The following is a 15,484-nucleotide window of genomic DNA, read 5'->3' as shown; positions in this document are numbered from 1 at the left end:
TACATATATACATATATAAATATTTGTAGAAATAGTTAATTTAAAAAAAAGTAGTATTTTCTCTTTATAATAAATTTTTCTTCTCTACCTATTTATATAGCTAGAAGTGAAACGTTCGTGATGTATCGTTCATATCAAAAATTGTGTGTTAATCGCATCGTTTCTATTATATAAAAAATATTGTATATTATATCAAAAAATTTATAAATGTATTTCAAAATCAAAATTTCATTGTGAGGTCGCGATTGACTTATATAAAATATATATATGAGATATTGTGTCGTGTAAGTAATTGTTCTTCTTTCAAATTTAAGAGCCTCTCATTCAACATAATACTCCGAAAATGATGGAGCATAATCGCACGAATTTATACGATGTACTTAAAAATGAGAGTAAGATTGATCATTGATTTGTCTCACCTAAATGTTTTAAGTTTAGATGAAGTCAAATGAATAACCAATGGCACAGAAAAAAAAGAGAGATGTAACAGGCGCCGATGATTTTTACTTTCTTTTTACCTCGCAAAATTTTTTAAACTATCCGACTGGATATTCGGATTTAAATGAAAATTTTACATTGCGATTGTGTAAATATTATATACATGATATCATATGAATTATATATGTATAAATTTATAGAAATGAGGTGGAAACTCTTATACTTGCCAACGTAATATTATATTATGAGACTTTTTAGCGATTATCATTGTTAAACTATTCTATCATCATGATAATGTATAGTTTTCCGAATTTTACGTGTAGTTAATAGAGAAATGAAATGCGTGCGTGTGATTACGTATGTTTGATTGTTTTATTCTTAGTTAAGAATTTCGCTCGATTTTTATCATAGATGACAGAATAAATTAATATTTATAATAGGATGTTTTAAAAACTTTCCGCGTGTAGGTTTATAATCGATAAACAACTTATAATCTAACAGTAGAGCCAATTTTACAACCAAAAAACACTACGACGAAATTTATAACAAAAACGAAATCGACAATTGAAATTGCATTCGACACATTATCGCCCACTTACTTATTCTATTGTTAATAAAACATGTGCCTTTGTAAGAGTAATAAATACATTTTAAGATTTATTTCCCGAAATTATATGAAAAAAAGAAGAAAACTGATGAATCGTTTATAATAAAAAAATTAAAATAATTATCACGTATTTAATTATTATACATTGATCTCATATTATATTATTATATTATATTATATAATACTTTGATCTCATTTTATACTTTTTGCTATTTATATGCTCATTCATTGTCTAGTATTTTAGCACAATATCACAGCAATTTTTCATGCTTTATTTGAAGTAAATTGCATAATACTGCATCAACTCTACGAACCTTATGTGGACTCGCGGATTGTGATGTGTTTCTACTCTGCCAAGCTGATTTGAAATAATAATTAGAGATAATTAGAGTTAGTACGACGTAACATTTCATTTTTTGCCGGTTGTCGATGTAACTTTCAATCTTTTCAAGGGCATGACAGTACTTTTTTTAGGAAGGCCATATTTTTTCCTCAAAAAAGTCACCAAGTTAGGTTTTCAAACTGGTTCAAATATTGTAAGGATAATTGATGCTGAGCGCAGCAAAGTCCTACACATTCGATATTGATAATTTTCGATATTTTACTCTAACTGCGATAACTCATGCAGGGATAAACCAATCGATCTGAAAATTTTACACAGCATTCTTAAGGTGTTGACGGAGTGCTGTATACTTTTTTAGCAACATCAGTGTATCCTAATGTGCAAAAAATGCATTTTTATGCAATTTTGAGTTTTGCATCAATATTCGTGTGTAAATTTTGTAATATATATTTTGTGGGTTATTTATGGATAATTTTTTTTTTGTATACATTCGATATTGCTTATTTTTGATGTTTTATTCTAATTGCGATAACTCATGCAGGGATAAACCAATCGATCTGAACATTTTACTTAGCATTGTTTCGGTGCTGATGGAGTGCTGTATACTTTTTTAGCGACATCCGTATATCCTAATATACAAAAAATGCCTTTTTATGCAATTTTGAGTTTTGCACCTCGCGACATCTCCACTTCGAAAAAACGTAATTTTTGTTTGCGATCGGTCTTACTTGTGTATCGGCATTTAACATTGTACTTAAGACAAGTATATCTTATGTGGTGTTTTGAGTACCACTACACTGAGCGTAACATGATTGTGATATAGTATAATTATGTCGTGTTTTGAGTATCACTACTGAGCAAAAATTTATGATATGTTTCTTTATTATATGCTAATAAATAAATATATGTTAATTTATGATTTGTTAATTTATTTATTTGTCTCGATGTTTCATCATTTTGCGCGGTATTGATAGGTACGTTTTAAGATCATTTGTATTGATCTCGTGCTTGGGTATTGCCTTCATGCACACTTTTGACGTGTCTGCATAAATATTTTCTATGTTTAAATTTTTTTCCGCATAAAACACAAGCGTGATCAATGTCTTCGTGCTGCGTTTTAATGTGAGTTATAAGACGATCCTTTTGAGAAAATGTCTTGCCGCACTTATTACAATAAGTGGTCTTATTATGCATCAAATTCATGTGTTTTTTAAGATTACCCTTTAGTGTGAATGTCTTTCCGCACACTTCGCAAGTATGTGCCACACCTTTATGCATCGCATCGATGTGAATCTTGAGAGAAAATTTTTGTGTGAAAGTCTTTGCACATAGACCACACGCATGCTTAACACCATTATGAACTCCATCGATGTGGACCTTGAGATTACTTTTTCGTGAAAATTTTTGACCGCATATATTACATGGATGTTTAACACCATTGTGTGCATCGATGTGAATCTTGAGTGCAGCTTCAGTTAAGAATTTCTTCCCGCATACTTCGCAAGTAGGTGCCATACCATTATGCATCGCATCGATGTGAATTTTGAGATAACATTTTTGTGGGAAAGACTTTCCACATACACCACACGCATGTTTAACACCATTATGTACTGAATCGATGTGGACCTTGAGATAATCTTTTCGTGCAAATTTTTTACCGCATATATTACATGGATATTTGGTACGATTGCGTGCCTTATCAGTTTGGGTTTTGCGTTGACTATTTTGAGCAAATGTTTTTTCATTTGCATCAAATGCATCACTGAGTTCACCATCCAAATTCAATTCCTCTTTTACTTCGTCGACAATTTCTTCTTTAATTTTCTTTTGAGTCTGATAATCGCAACTATTTTTCATATGCTGCCATTGATCTGGATAATCGTCCTCGATTTTCTTGACTACTAATAAGTTAATGCCGAGCTTCTCGTCCTTACATTCGAATTCTATTTCCAAATCGTTATTAGGTCCAGAATTTTCATCATTTTCACGAAGCCCATAAATCTGGAAATGAGATTAGTAAAAATACTTGATCAAAATATTGACTAAACAGTCCCACATCAACACTTACTAAATTTTCTCGACAAAAACTCGAGAATTCGTCGTTTTTAGCATCGCATGCATTGTCAATTATCTTATAATCTTCATTTTTAATTGGGGAAACATCATCTGGTTCCTTCTTCACTCTGCAATATTCCCAATAATATAAAGTATTATGCCATTTTTTTTTAAATTTCATTCTCACGAAACAAAAATTACCTGACATCAGAGTTATATACATCACTGAAGTCCATGTTTATCACTCGGAACTTGATCAACGACTAATTGTTTTGTAATGATGTTACACATCGAGCTAGGTAACATAAGTGTAATAATATTTACAAATCGTGAAATGAAAGTTTGAGAAAATTTATGTCAACAGAGACACTCTAAACTTATCATTTATTATTGGAGAAATTATACTATTGATCTCGTAATAAACAATTAGCCATTTTCTTTGAATTGTATCTTATTACAAAGAAATTATAAATTATTGAACACTTCATGAATCGAGCTTATGATGTGTCCTATACTCCTTTTCGCATAATTTTTTTCGACGCGCAAAATATGAAACAAAGTTAACGTGAGCGAATGAAGGGTTTATATACATTTTTATATTACACTAACGCCAAATACGTGACTACAGTCGCATCTATATCATTTACCATTTTTACACAACGAGCGAATATCGTACATCTATGTAATCTATGTGTGATAAATATGCATGGTTAGTCATGTAGTCAAATATATATCTATGTATATTGTCACGTGGGCACACCGGGCCAGCTTAACGCGTACATACAGCTCTATATGTGTTGGCATGCCATGTGCAAATTCCTTTGGTCGCAACGTTGTCAATACACGCTGAGCACAAAACATCGATAAGTGAAATCTATTTCGTACGTGCGAATTACGAAAACCTGTATTCATATATACCTATACTAATGTACATGTAGGGAACATCAAACTAAAAAATACGCCCTATTTTTGTGTTCTACTTCCAATTATACCAATAATAATTTTAACGGCTTTACCAAATTAGCTGACACAAAAAACTCATTGTAACATTGATTTATTATGATACTCATTGAAGCTACTATTATTAATTTCATACGGCTGAAACAACTATTATCATGATGTCGTATGCTATTTCGTTATTTACCATTCAGTCGCTCAGCATTTTGCAACTGTGGTTGCCACTAGTATATAAACAAATAAATTACCCATTACATACAAATAAGTTACCCACTCAATTGTAAACAGTATGATTACAAACGACTTTAACGTACGTTCTCAAATACATCAATCATGTTTATAGTAAAAATAAATTAGTTTGAACGTTATCTTTCTCGACGAAACAAGTCATAACACCGAAAGATAAATGCTACTCATTCAATTTCTGTGACAAAAAATTGAAGGATCCATCGTTTAATTTAAGTACTAAAATGAATAAAAGTGAGAGAAACCCCGAAGAACTTGTCTCGGCAAATAATTCAAATGAACACGACATTGTTGTTCCAGACGAAAAAAGACTCGTTTGTGATATTTGCCAGGAGGCATTCGCACTAGAATCTAGCTTGATAGCACACCGAGATACAATTCACAATGAAAAAAGAGATTATGAATGCAACCAGTGCGAGAAGAAATTTGAGTTCCGAAGTCATTTGAATAGACATCAAATATCAGTACACAAAGGCTGCAAAGATTTCGCATGTGACGAGTGTGAGAAAAAATTTGTGAAAATATCGAGTTTGTTAACGCATGAAAAGTTGGTACACAAAGATCGTGAAGATTTGACTTGTAACAAGTGCGAAAGAAAATTTGAAAATAAATCAGCTTTACTGAAGCATAAAAAAATATTCCACGAAGTCTTCAAGGATTACTTGTGTGAAAAGTGTGCGAAGAGATTTGGAAATAAACATAGTTTGCTCATGCACATAAAGACAGTACATGACGTTCGCAGCGACTACGTATGCGACAAGTGCGGAGAAAAGTTTATAAAAAAATTGGATTTTCTCATTCACATGAAGAGAGTACATGTCTTCGAGGATCACCCATGTCGCAAAAATTACGCATGCAACAAATGCGAGAAGACATATGGAAAAAAATCGAGTTTGCTAATCCACATAAAGTCAGTTCACGAAGGTCGCAAAGATTACGCTTGCGAAAAGTGTGGTCAGAAATTTACCCAAAAATTTCAGTCGCTTTTACACCAAAAGACAGTACACGAAGGTCGGAAAGATTACCCGTGCGACAAATGTGAGAAGAGATATGGTAAAAAATCGAGTTTGCTCATGCACATAAAGACAGTACACGAAGGTCGGAAAGATTTCGCATGCAACAGGTGCAAGAAGAAATTTACAGAAAAAAGGAATATGCTCTTACATCTAAAGACGGTACACGAAGGACGTAAAGATTTTGCATGTGACGAGTGCGAAAAAAAATTTGGACAAAAACAACATTTGCTCCAACACCAAAGGATAGTACACGAGGGTCGCAAAGATTTCGCATGCGACAATTGTAAAAAGAAATTTGTAAAAAAATCAAATTTGCTTTTCCACCAAAAGACAGTACACGAAGGACGCAAAGATTTTACATGTGACAAGTGTGAAAAGAAATTTGAACGCAAATCGAATTTGCTGCTCCATCAAAAAACAGTCCACGAAGGTCGGAAAGATTTTCCATGCGACAAATGTGAGAAGAAATTCGGAGAAAAATCGACATTGATGAGCCACCATAAAACAATACACGAAGGTCGAAAAGATTTCACATGTGATAAGTGTGAGAAGAAATTTACACAAAAGAGGAATTTGCTCATCCACCTAAGAACAGTCCACGAGGGTCGAAAAGATTTTGCATGCGATAATTGCGAGAAGAAATTTGGAGATCGGAGAAATTTGAATTATCACCAACAAATAGTCCATGAAGGTCGAAAAGATTACGCATGCGACATGTGCGAGAAGAAATTTGGACTACAATCACAGTTGCTTTCACACCAACGGGCTGTTCATGAAGGTCGCAAAAATTTCGCATGCGACAAGTGTGAGCAAAAATTTGGACAAAAGGGGATTCTGCTTCAGCACCAACACGAAGTTCACGAAGGTCGTAAAGATTTTGCTTGCGACATGTGCGAGAACAAATTTGGACTAAAATCACAGTTGCTTTCACACAAAAAGACAGTCCACGAGGGTCGCAAAGATTTCACATGCGAAAAATGCGAGAAGAAATTTGGAGATCGGAGAAATTTGTACAAACACCAAAAAATAGTCCATGAAGGTCGAAAAGATTACGCATGTGACATGTGCGAGAAGAAATTTGGACTAAAATCACAGTTGCTTTCACACAAAAAGACAGTCCATGAGGGTCGGAAAGATTATGCATGTGACAAATGCGAGAAGAAATTCGGAGATCGGAGAAATTTGTACAAACACCAAAAAATAGTGCATGAAGGTTGCAAAGATTACGCATGCGACGTGTGCGAGAAGAAATTTGGGCTAAAATCAAACTTGCTTTATCACCAACGGGCAGTTCACGAAGGTCGTAAAGATTTCGAATGTGACAAGTGTGAGCAAAAATTTGGACAAAAAGGGACTCTGGTTAAGCACCAACACGAAGTTCACGAAGGTCGTAAAGATTTCGAATGTGACAAGTGCGAGAAGAAATTCGGACGAAAATATCGTATGCTCTACCATCGAATAATGGTCCACGAAAAAATAAGCATATAATTCGGGCGTCGAGAAATTCGGACTTAAAAATAGTTTGCTGGACCACTAAAAAACAATAATGATGGGAAAGAGACCCATTTATGCTTAATTAAATCCAATCTCATGTCACATGAAAATCAAGTTTTAGTAAATAATTTATCATATTTACGAATGTAGCTTGAACTTATTGAAGTTGCATGCTGTAAATAGTGCCTTACAAAAGAAAGGCGCGTGTTTCATCAGTGAAATGTTGACAACCCTCGATTCTCTTATTGTCTATTGTAAATATATACAAAAACTCATGTAAAAATGTTTAAGTACGAGTTTTTCTAAAATTTAAATAAAAATTGTATCAAAATATGTGTTTTACATAAACTTCTTGATATTAATCATCACATATTATATCTTTATTTTAAAGTTAATTACTGGTCTCCGAGTATTTTTTGGCTTCTCGATTCCTGCAAGATTTTCAAAATAATAAATTATAAATTAAACGTCAAGTGTTCTCCTTCGATTTCTCAGTCAGATATTCTGTATCCCACTTTCAAAATAGCTAGAAAATTGTAATTACAATGAACCGATACATCGGCACCTGAATTGTAAACAATATTATAACAAACAATTTTGAAATTGTCTCTCTATACACTGATTAGTTTACAGTAGTGAAAGCAAGTTTACTCGTTCAATTTTCGTGGCACGAAATAGGTTCCGTTTTTTTTTTAGGCACGGAAATGGATAAAAGTGAGAAGGATCTCGATAAAGTGGTCTCAACGTATAATTTGAGTGAACGCGACATTATATTTTTGGACGACAAAAACTATATTTGTGATATTTGTCAGGAGGCATTTACACTAGAATCAAGCATGATAACACACAGAAATACAATTCATAGTGAACGAAAAGATTACTCTTGCGACAAGTGCGATGAGAAATTTGAGTTTCGAAGTCATTTGAGTAGACACCAAATATCAGAGCATAAAAGCCGCAAAGATTATGAATGCGACCAGTGCGAAAAGAAATTTGTGAAAAAATCGAGTTTATTTACGCATCAAAAATTAGTACACAAAAATCGCAATGATTTCACGTGCAACAAGTGCGAGAGAAAATTTGAAAATAAATCAACTTTACTGAAGCACAAAAAAATTTTCCACGAAGTTTTCAGAGATTACTTATGTGAAAAGTGCGCCAAGAGATTTGCAAGTAAGCACAGTTTACTCACACACGTGAAGGGAGTCCATGACGGTCCCAAAGATTTAGCATGCGACAAGTGCGAAAAAAAATTTGGACACAAAGATTATTTGCTACTCCATATGAAGAGAGTACACAACATCTTCAAAAATAACTCATGTGACGATTTGGAAACGAAAGTAGAAAATAAATCGAGTTTACTCATAAACACAACAACAATTCATAAAGGTCGGAAAAATATTGCCTTTAAAGTCCTCAAAGATAACTTATGTGCCAAATGTGGGAAAAAATTTAAAGATAAAAAAAATTTGAATAAACACCAAAAAATAGTCCACGAAGGTCGCAAAGATTACGCATGCGATAAGTGTGAGAAGAAATTTGGACAAAAAGTACAATTGCTAATTCATCAAAAAACAGTGCATGAAAATCGAAAAGATTATGCATGTGACAAGTGTGAGAAGAAATTTGTAAGAAATTTAGATTTGAACAGCCACCAAAAAACATTTCACGAAGGTCGCAAAGATTACTCGTGCGATGATTGCGAGAAGAAATTTGGGCTAAAATTTAATTTGTTTCGCCACCAACGGACAGTTCATGGAGGTCGTAAAGATTTCGAATGCGACAAATGCGAAGAAAAATTTGGACATAAACGGCATTTGCTCTTACACCTAAGGTCGGTACACGAAGGTCGTAAATATTTTGCATGCGACGAGTGCGAGAAGAAATTTGGACACAAATGTACGTTGGTCTTGCACATGAAAACAGTCCACCAAGGGCATAAAGATTACCCATGCGACAGATGCGAAAAAAAATTTGGAGATAGGAGTAATTTAAACAAACACCAAAAGACAATACATGAAGGTCGCAAAGATTTTACATGCGATAAGTGCGAGAAAAAATTTGGACAAAAACAGCATTGGCTCTACCACCAAAGGGCACGCCATGAAAGTCAGTAAGATTTTGCATGCGATAAGTGCGAGAAAAAATTTGGACACAAAAAGTGTACTAAAAGAAACTCATAAAATTCACTGATTATTTTTCAATTATTAGACTAAATATCCCACACGCGGCTCTCAATAATGATGATAGAGAGATTTCAAGTTTTTATATGAATGATGTATTGTTTTTACTAATATAGCTCGAATGTACTGCAGTCACATGCTTAGATTAGTTCCTAAGAGAATAACAGCACTTCATCGGTGAAATTATGACAAGTGCTTAATTTTTTTCTGGACGATTATAATTATGTATAGAAACTTATACAGACATTCAATTACAAGTTTTTCTATAATTACAATAAAAATGTTGTCAATATGATTGTGTTTCATTAAAAATCTTTTATCATTACACCTTTGTTCGATAATGCTTATTACTCCTGTGACGAACATTACGTCCACTCATTTTTTTTTACTTCTAAGTAAAACTTCATAATCATAATATCCCAGCTACTTACACCAGAATATTATCAAAACCCATATTAACTTGAAATTTAATTAGTCAATAACGAATTCACGGCATTTTAGGCGTTAAAATAGCGCGCGTCTCGTCGAACACGTGTGCGCTTGAAAGGTAAACAGACAACTCCAACGCGTCGGAGTACATGTGTACATCGGCTGCTACAACAGCAGAACGTAACTCAGTCCCGGGACTTACGATAAAGCCCGCATCGACGCAGAGAATTACGTCTATCTATATTAATTACTCGCATGGCTCGAGCGGCGCCGGTTCGTTGCTCCGCTCGGTCGAACGATGTCGTATACATACATTGGCCGTTATAGGCAGCTGCGCAGCCGCGCGGCCGTTAGAATACTTTCTCTTTTTAGCGTCAGTGCGTTTGCAACTTCCACCGGTGTCGGGCTCGAAAATTTTTCGTCGCGGAGGTTAGTTTCAAATACGGTTCGATTCAAAATGTTAACAACTTTTAGCGAGGAATACGTATCCGTCATGCGAAAAATGTTTAGGGATTATGTGATGCGACACGATGACGCGAAAAAAAGACGCGAGATGTTTTGTTGCTTATGTCACTATAACTCTCAACTTTGTTTGAGACCTATAACACAAGGCCCTTGTGAGAAGAGAATTTTGATAGAGTTAATGAACTGTAAAGAGCTATTTCCCAGTGTCGAGGATAAAAAATATTTCTTAAAATATGCTTTAGACAAACCCAGTTTGGAAATGATAAAACTGCTCGAGGAGGGAAACTTGAAAATACACGAGGTTAAACTCGAAGATGGACAGTCTGCTCTGCATTATTTGGCTGAGGTAATTTACGCAAAAATCTATGAAACTATGCACGAAGGAAATTTAAAAGTATTAACCCTAAAGATCATGGATTACTTCTTGGAGAGTCCAGAAAAAAACTATCAAGACAATCTAGGATATACATATTTACATGGAGCTTGTATGTCTGGCAATGTGAGTGCAGTGAATTTACTTTTGAGCCAAGGCGTGGACGTCAATCTCGACACATATACGTGTTCGCCGCTTCATATAGCAGCCCAGTACAGACACGCTGACGTTGTTGAAATTTTATTGACACATGGGGCCAATCCGAACCAGCGAGACGCAGAGAAATCCACGCCTCTTCACGCCCTGGCTCGGCTGTGTCTATGCCAGTGCACCGATTGCGAAAAATTCTGTGATGAGAGGAAACCAGTGGATAAACTCGTTCAAATGCTCATTGATCACGGGGCAGATATCGAAGCTCAAAATTGTCACGGGTACACTCCACTGGGTCTGTCGGTCTGTCGATTTGACCTTGAGCTCACGAGGACACTTTTGAAGCATGGAGCGAAGATCGACAATTTAAACGAGAATAAAATTTTCAACATGACATTCACACCACTGGAATTGAAAAATTATCCTCTAACTCTCAACATAATTGAGATGGCTCATTTGTTGAAGTCAGCTGGATACAATTTAAGTTTACAAGCAAGACTCAGGATGATGAAATATTGGTTGAAAATTCGAGGAAACGATACCGATCATCTTATCGGTGAACGTGAGTCATTTTATACTAATGATATAATATTTGTATTTTACCGTTGAACAATTTTTTAAAATACTTTTTTTCTCTTATAGATTCTTGCGAACAGTATGTCCTGATAAATATCGAGCACAAAATAGATATTCATCGTATATATGGCTTGTATATTACACAAGAAGCTGAAGATTTCTTGCACCAGAAGTGCAAGGAATTGAGAAATGTATGCCCGAGTGACTACCATCGATTTTATCCTCAAGAAGCAATTGACGATTTGGAAGCTCAAGTTGAGCGCACAAAAAATATCATGCTCAGCGAAAACGTTTCGCTGTATCAAATATGTCAAATGAGCTACAGCAAGGGTTATTCGCTGATAAAAGGTATGAAAAATTGGCGATTACCCGCAATGGACGATATTTCGTGTACGTACGTGAACATCATCGCAAAAAGACACTTGGCAAACGTTTTGATACGGACACATTTGGAACGGTTAGTAGCCGATTTTTTCATGACTGATCATTGCAACTTAAACCTTCCGTATCTTGCTTGCCTAAAAATTGCCGAACACATGAGCGACGAAGATCTGTTCCGTTTATGCCGGCAGACAGGCGAAAATCATTTATGATCAAGGCCGATCGATCAAACGAAGAGATGTAGGAGTAGTGAGTCGGTGGTGTCTGCGAGCCCTCAACCGCCGATTCGTCGATCGCGCAGATTACAGGGACTTTCAGCAAGTCAAAATCACAGTTGAAAAAGACTCGATGCCAAAATTATTGCTGTGCCTTTCCAAATTTTAGGCCTATCGACTGTAGGGTCTTCCAGTTAACCAGCACCATCCATTCCACTGTTTTCTTCTTAGTTGTTAATGAAATATATTGTTATATTTATATATAATATTTTGTTCTTGTTTTTAAATTAAAACTTAAAATAAAGACGAAATAGTATCAGTAGTATACTGCACTATCAGTAGTATCTAATCGCACAAATAGAACATTTCTCGCATGACCAAATTCAAGGCACACGTATCAACTTGACACTTGTTTTGATATTATTTTATTTGTTCACGTATAAAATAATCAAAAGTGATATGACGGCTGTCAGCTGTGTAAAGTGTTTGTGGAAGTGTTGGCGTCAAAAGAAAGATACAAAAATTTCAATATGGGTGAAGAAATTTCAATTTCAAAATTATTAGTCTATAAAGTTGTTTTGATGTAGCATTTTTTTGTTTTTTATGGTTTAGTCTTGAAGAGGTTCTAGGATGTTTTGTTCATGTAATCATCTTAGTTCTCATGCTCGCATGTACATATTGTATATTAAGTGTAACTGTAATCATAATTATCATAATGAAGCATTAGAATCAGTTAATATTGGTCTTGATTTATTATGTCTTGATTATGATTATATTTAAGATGTAATTGTATCAAGCATTATTAATGGGATATGACCTATACATAAATCTTTGATAAATGAACCTGACATGTATGTATGATATGTATTTAGATCTTTTAACTTCTTTTTTATTTTAAGATTTTGTTGCAACCCTTTTAGATGCTGTAATTAACGTCGATGTAAAAAATTCACCAGAAATACACTGGCAAAGATATTTTTCTAATATTTTTTGTATTACCGCAAGAACGTACCACGTTTCAGATTGTTAACTAATATTATAGAAATCTACACCCCAAAGCACTGGTCCTGTGAGCTTGCCGTACACACGAAAGACAGGGCGAAATTTACAGGATCACGATTACCGCCAAAAATACGACGTTCAAAATGACCGTTCGAATGATCGCTCGAACTGTGCGGGCTCGTTGTTTTCTATTCAAACGATGTCGTATACGCATTGGCCGTTATAGGCAGCTGCGCATTCGCGCGGCCGTTAAAATACTTTCTCTTTCAAGCGTCAGTACAATTTCGACCTCCACTCAGTGCTGGACTCGAAATTTTTACTCTTGGAGGTTAGATTCACAAAAAGTTTGTTTCAAAATGTCGATAATTAATTACGACGACTTATCCATCCAGGAAAGGAGTTATTTTATGATGAAAACTGAAAAAGACGTGAACCAGAGACGCCGGACTTTTTGCGACTTATGTTACTTTGACTTTGAAATTTATATAAGACCACTAAGAATCCCTGCTGATAGGAGAGTTTGTATAGAGTTAATGAACTGTAAAGAGCTATTTCCCAGTGTCAAAGATAAAAAATATTTCTTAAGATATGCTTTACACAAACACAGTTTGGAAATGATAAAACTGCTCGAGGAGGGAAACTTAAAAATACACGAGATTAAATTCAAAGATGGACATTCTGCTCTGCATTATTTGACTGAGGGATTGTACGGGAAAGATGAGACGTATCGTTGCTCTAAAGCTTCAAAAGTGGAAACTCTAAAGATCTTGAAGTATTTTTTGGAGAGTCCAAAAAAAAACTATCAAGACGATCTCGGCTATACATATTTACACGGAGCTTGTATGTCTGGCAATGTGAGTGCAGTGAATTTACTTTTGAGCCAAGGCGTGGACGTCAATCTCGATACATACACGTATTCGCCACTTCATTTAGCAGCCCAGTACAGACACGCTGACGTTGTTGAAATTTTATTGACACACGGGGCCAATCCAAATCAGCGAGACGCAGAGGAATCCACGCCTCTTCACGCCCTGGCTCGGCTGTGTCTATGCCAATGCACAGACCGCCATAAATTTTGCGATAAGAGAAAACCAGTTGATGAACTCGTCAAAATGCTCATTGATAACGGAGCAGATATCGAAGCTCGTAATTGTCAAGGATACACTCCACTAGGTCTGTCGGTTTCTCGACTTGACCTTGAGCTCACGAGGACATTTTTGAAGTATGGAGCGAAGATCGACAATTTAAACGAGAATAAAATTTTCAACATGACATTCACACCACTGGAATTGAAAAATTATCCACTAACTCTCAACATAATTGAGATGGCTCATTTGTTGAAGTCGGCTGGATACAATTTAAGTTTACACGCAAGACTCAGAATGATAAAATATTGGATGAAAATTCGAGGAAATGATACTGATCATCTCATGGGCGCAGATCTTGCAGAGTTTTGGCCAGGTACGTCATTTTATTTTGCTTATATAATATCTATAATTTAGTGCTGAATAATTTTTTAAAATGATTTATTTTTCTCCGGGAAGAGGAGGGACTCCAAGTACATACCGAAATGTTTTATCAGAGATATATCTTGCAAAAACGATTGATTCATCGTTATTATGGATTTTATATTACGCAAGAAGCTGAAGATTTCATGGACCAAAAATGCAAGGAATTAAGAATGCGCCACATATTAGAATATTTAAAACTGGAAAATTGCCACCTAGTTCAGGCTCAAAAAGCAATTGACCGTTTGCTATCTCAAGTTGACCGCACAACAAAGATTATGTTAACCGAAGGCGTTTCGTTGTATAAAATATGTCAAATGAGCTACAGCAAGGGTTATTCGTTGATAAAAGGTAAACAAAATTGGCGTTTGCCTGCGATGGACGATATTTCGTGTAAGCACGTGAACATCATCGCAAAAAGACACTTGGCAAACGTTTTAATTCGGCCTCAGTTGGAATGGTTTGTAGCCGATCTTTTTATGACGGATCACTGCAACTTAAACCTTCCGTATCTTGCTTGCCTAAAAATTGCCGAACACATGAGCGACGAAGATCTGTTCCGCTTATGCCAGAAAACAAACAAAAATCAATTAAAATCAAGGCCGATCGATCAAAGGAAGAGATGTAGAAGTAGTGAGTCGGTCGCGTCTGCGAGCTCTGAACCACCGATCCGTCGATCGCGCAGATTACGTGGCCTGCCAGCAAATGAGGACAACTTTTGAAAAAGTGTAGGGGATGAAAGTAAATCTGTACCTTCGAGTTTCAGGAAAGATTTCTATAGTTGTATCGATTAACGCTCACAACTGTATTACTTTCTTGTTCGTAAAGTTCATCTTCTGGAAGTTTGCGGCAACCAGTGTCAATATTGCGACGTCGCGACTGTTGTTTATTTATACGTTGGGAGAATTGGTTTAAAAATGATCATCAGTAATACTATCAATGATCTCTACAATGTTATTTAATTATGTAAAACAATGATTAAATTTAAAATAATTTTTTTACTTTTTTTGAAAAGTAAACAAGTGTTATATCAATTTTAAAATTAT

The 15,484-nt window shown here is 35.2% G+C and overlaps 2 protein-coding genes across 3 annotated transcripts; both read left to right on the top strand.

Moving 5' to 3' along the window:
* The first annotated feature begins 10,115 nt into the window (after positions 1-10,115).
* Positions 10,116-12,457, top strand: LOC106657529 (tankyrase-2-like). 2 transcript variants are annotated; one of them, XM_014379113.2, is made up of 3 exons: positions 10,116-10,579; positions 10,643-11,318; positions 11,399-12,457. In XM_014379113.2, exons 1-3 carry the CDS (start codon positions 10,226-10,228, stop codon positions 11,923-11,925), a joined length of 1,557 nt encoding a protein of 518 aa, XP_014234599.2. In that variant the 5' UTR covers positions 10,116-10,225; the 3' UTR covers positions 11,926-12,457. The 2 variants fall into 2 exon arrangements, with proteins under 2 accessions (XP_014234599.2, XP_023317929.1); XM_023462161.1 differs by having other exon boundaries at positions 10,116-11,318.
* A 711-nt stretch (positions 12,458-13,168) lies between these two features.
* LOC106657530 (ankyrin repeat, PH and SEC7 domain containing protein secG-like) lies at positions 13,169-15,432 on the top strand. Its single transcript, XM_023462168.1, has 2 exons — positions 13,169-14,391; positions 14,475-15,432. Exons 1-2 carry the CDS (start codon positions 13,287-13,289, stop codon positions 15,158-15,160), a joined length of 1,791 nt encoding a protein of 596 aa, XP_023317936.1. The 5' UTR covers positions 13,169-13,286; the 3' UTR covers positions 15,161-15,432.
* Positions 15,433-15,484: the final 52 nt, after the last annotated feature.

The sequence above is a fragment of the Trichogramma pretiosum genome, unplaced genomic scaffold (genome assembly GCF_000599845.2).
Source record: "Trichogramma pretiosum strain Unisexual culture from Peru unplaced genomic scaffold, Tpre_2.0 scaffold86, whole genome shotgun sequence".
NCBI lineage: Eukaryota > Metazoa > Arthropoda > Insecta > Hymenoptera > Trichogrammatidae > Trichogramma > Trichogramma pretiosum.
The sequence above is the reverse complement of the archived record's forward strand: the minus strand, read 5'-3'. Positions and strand labels throughout refer to the sequence as shown.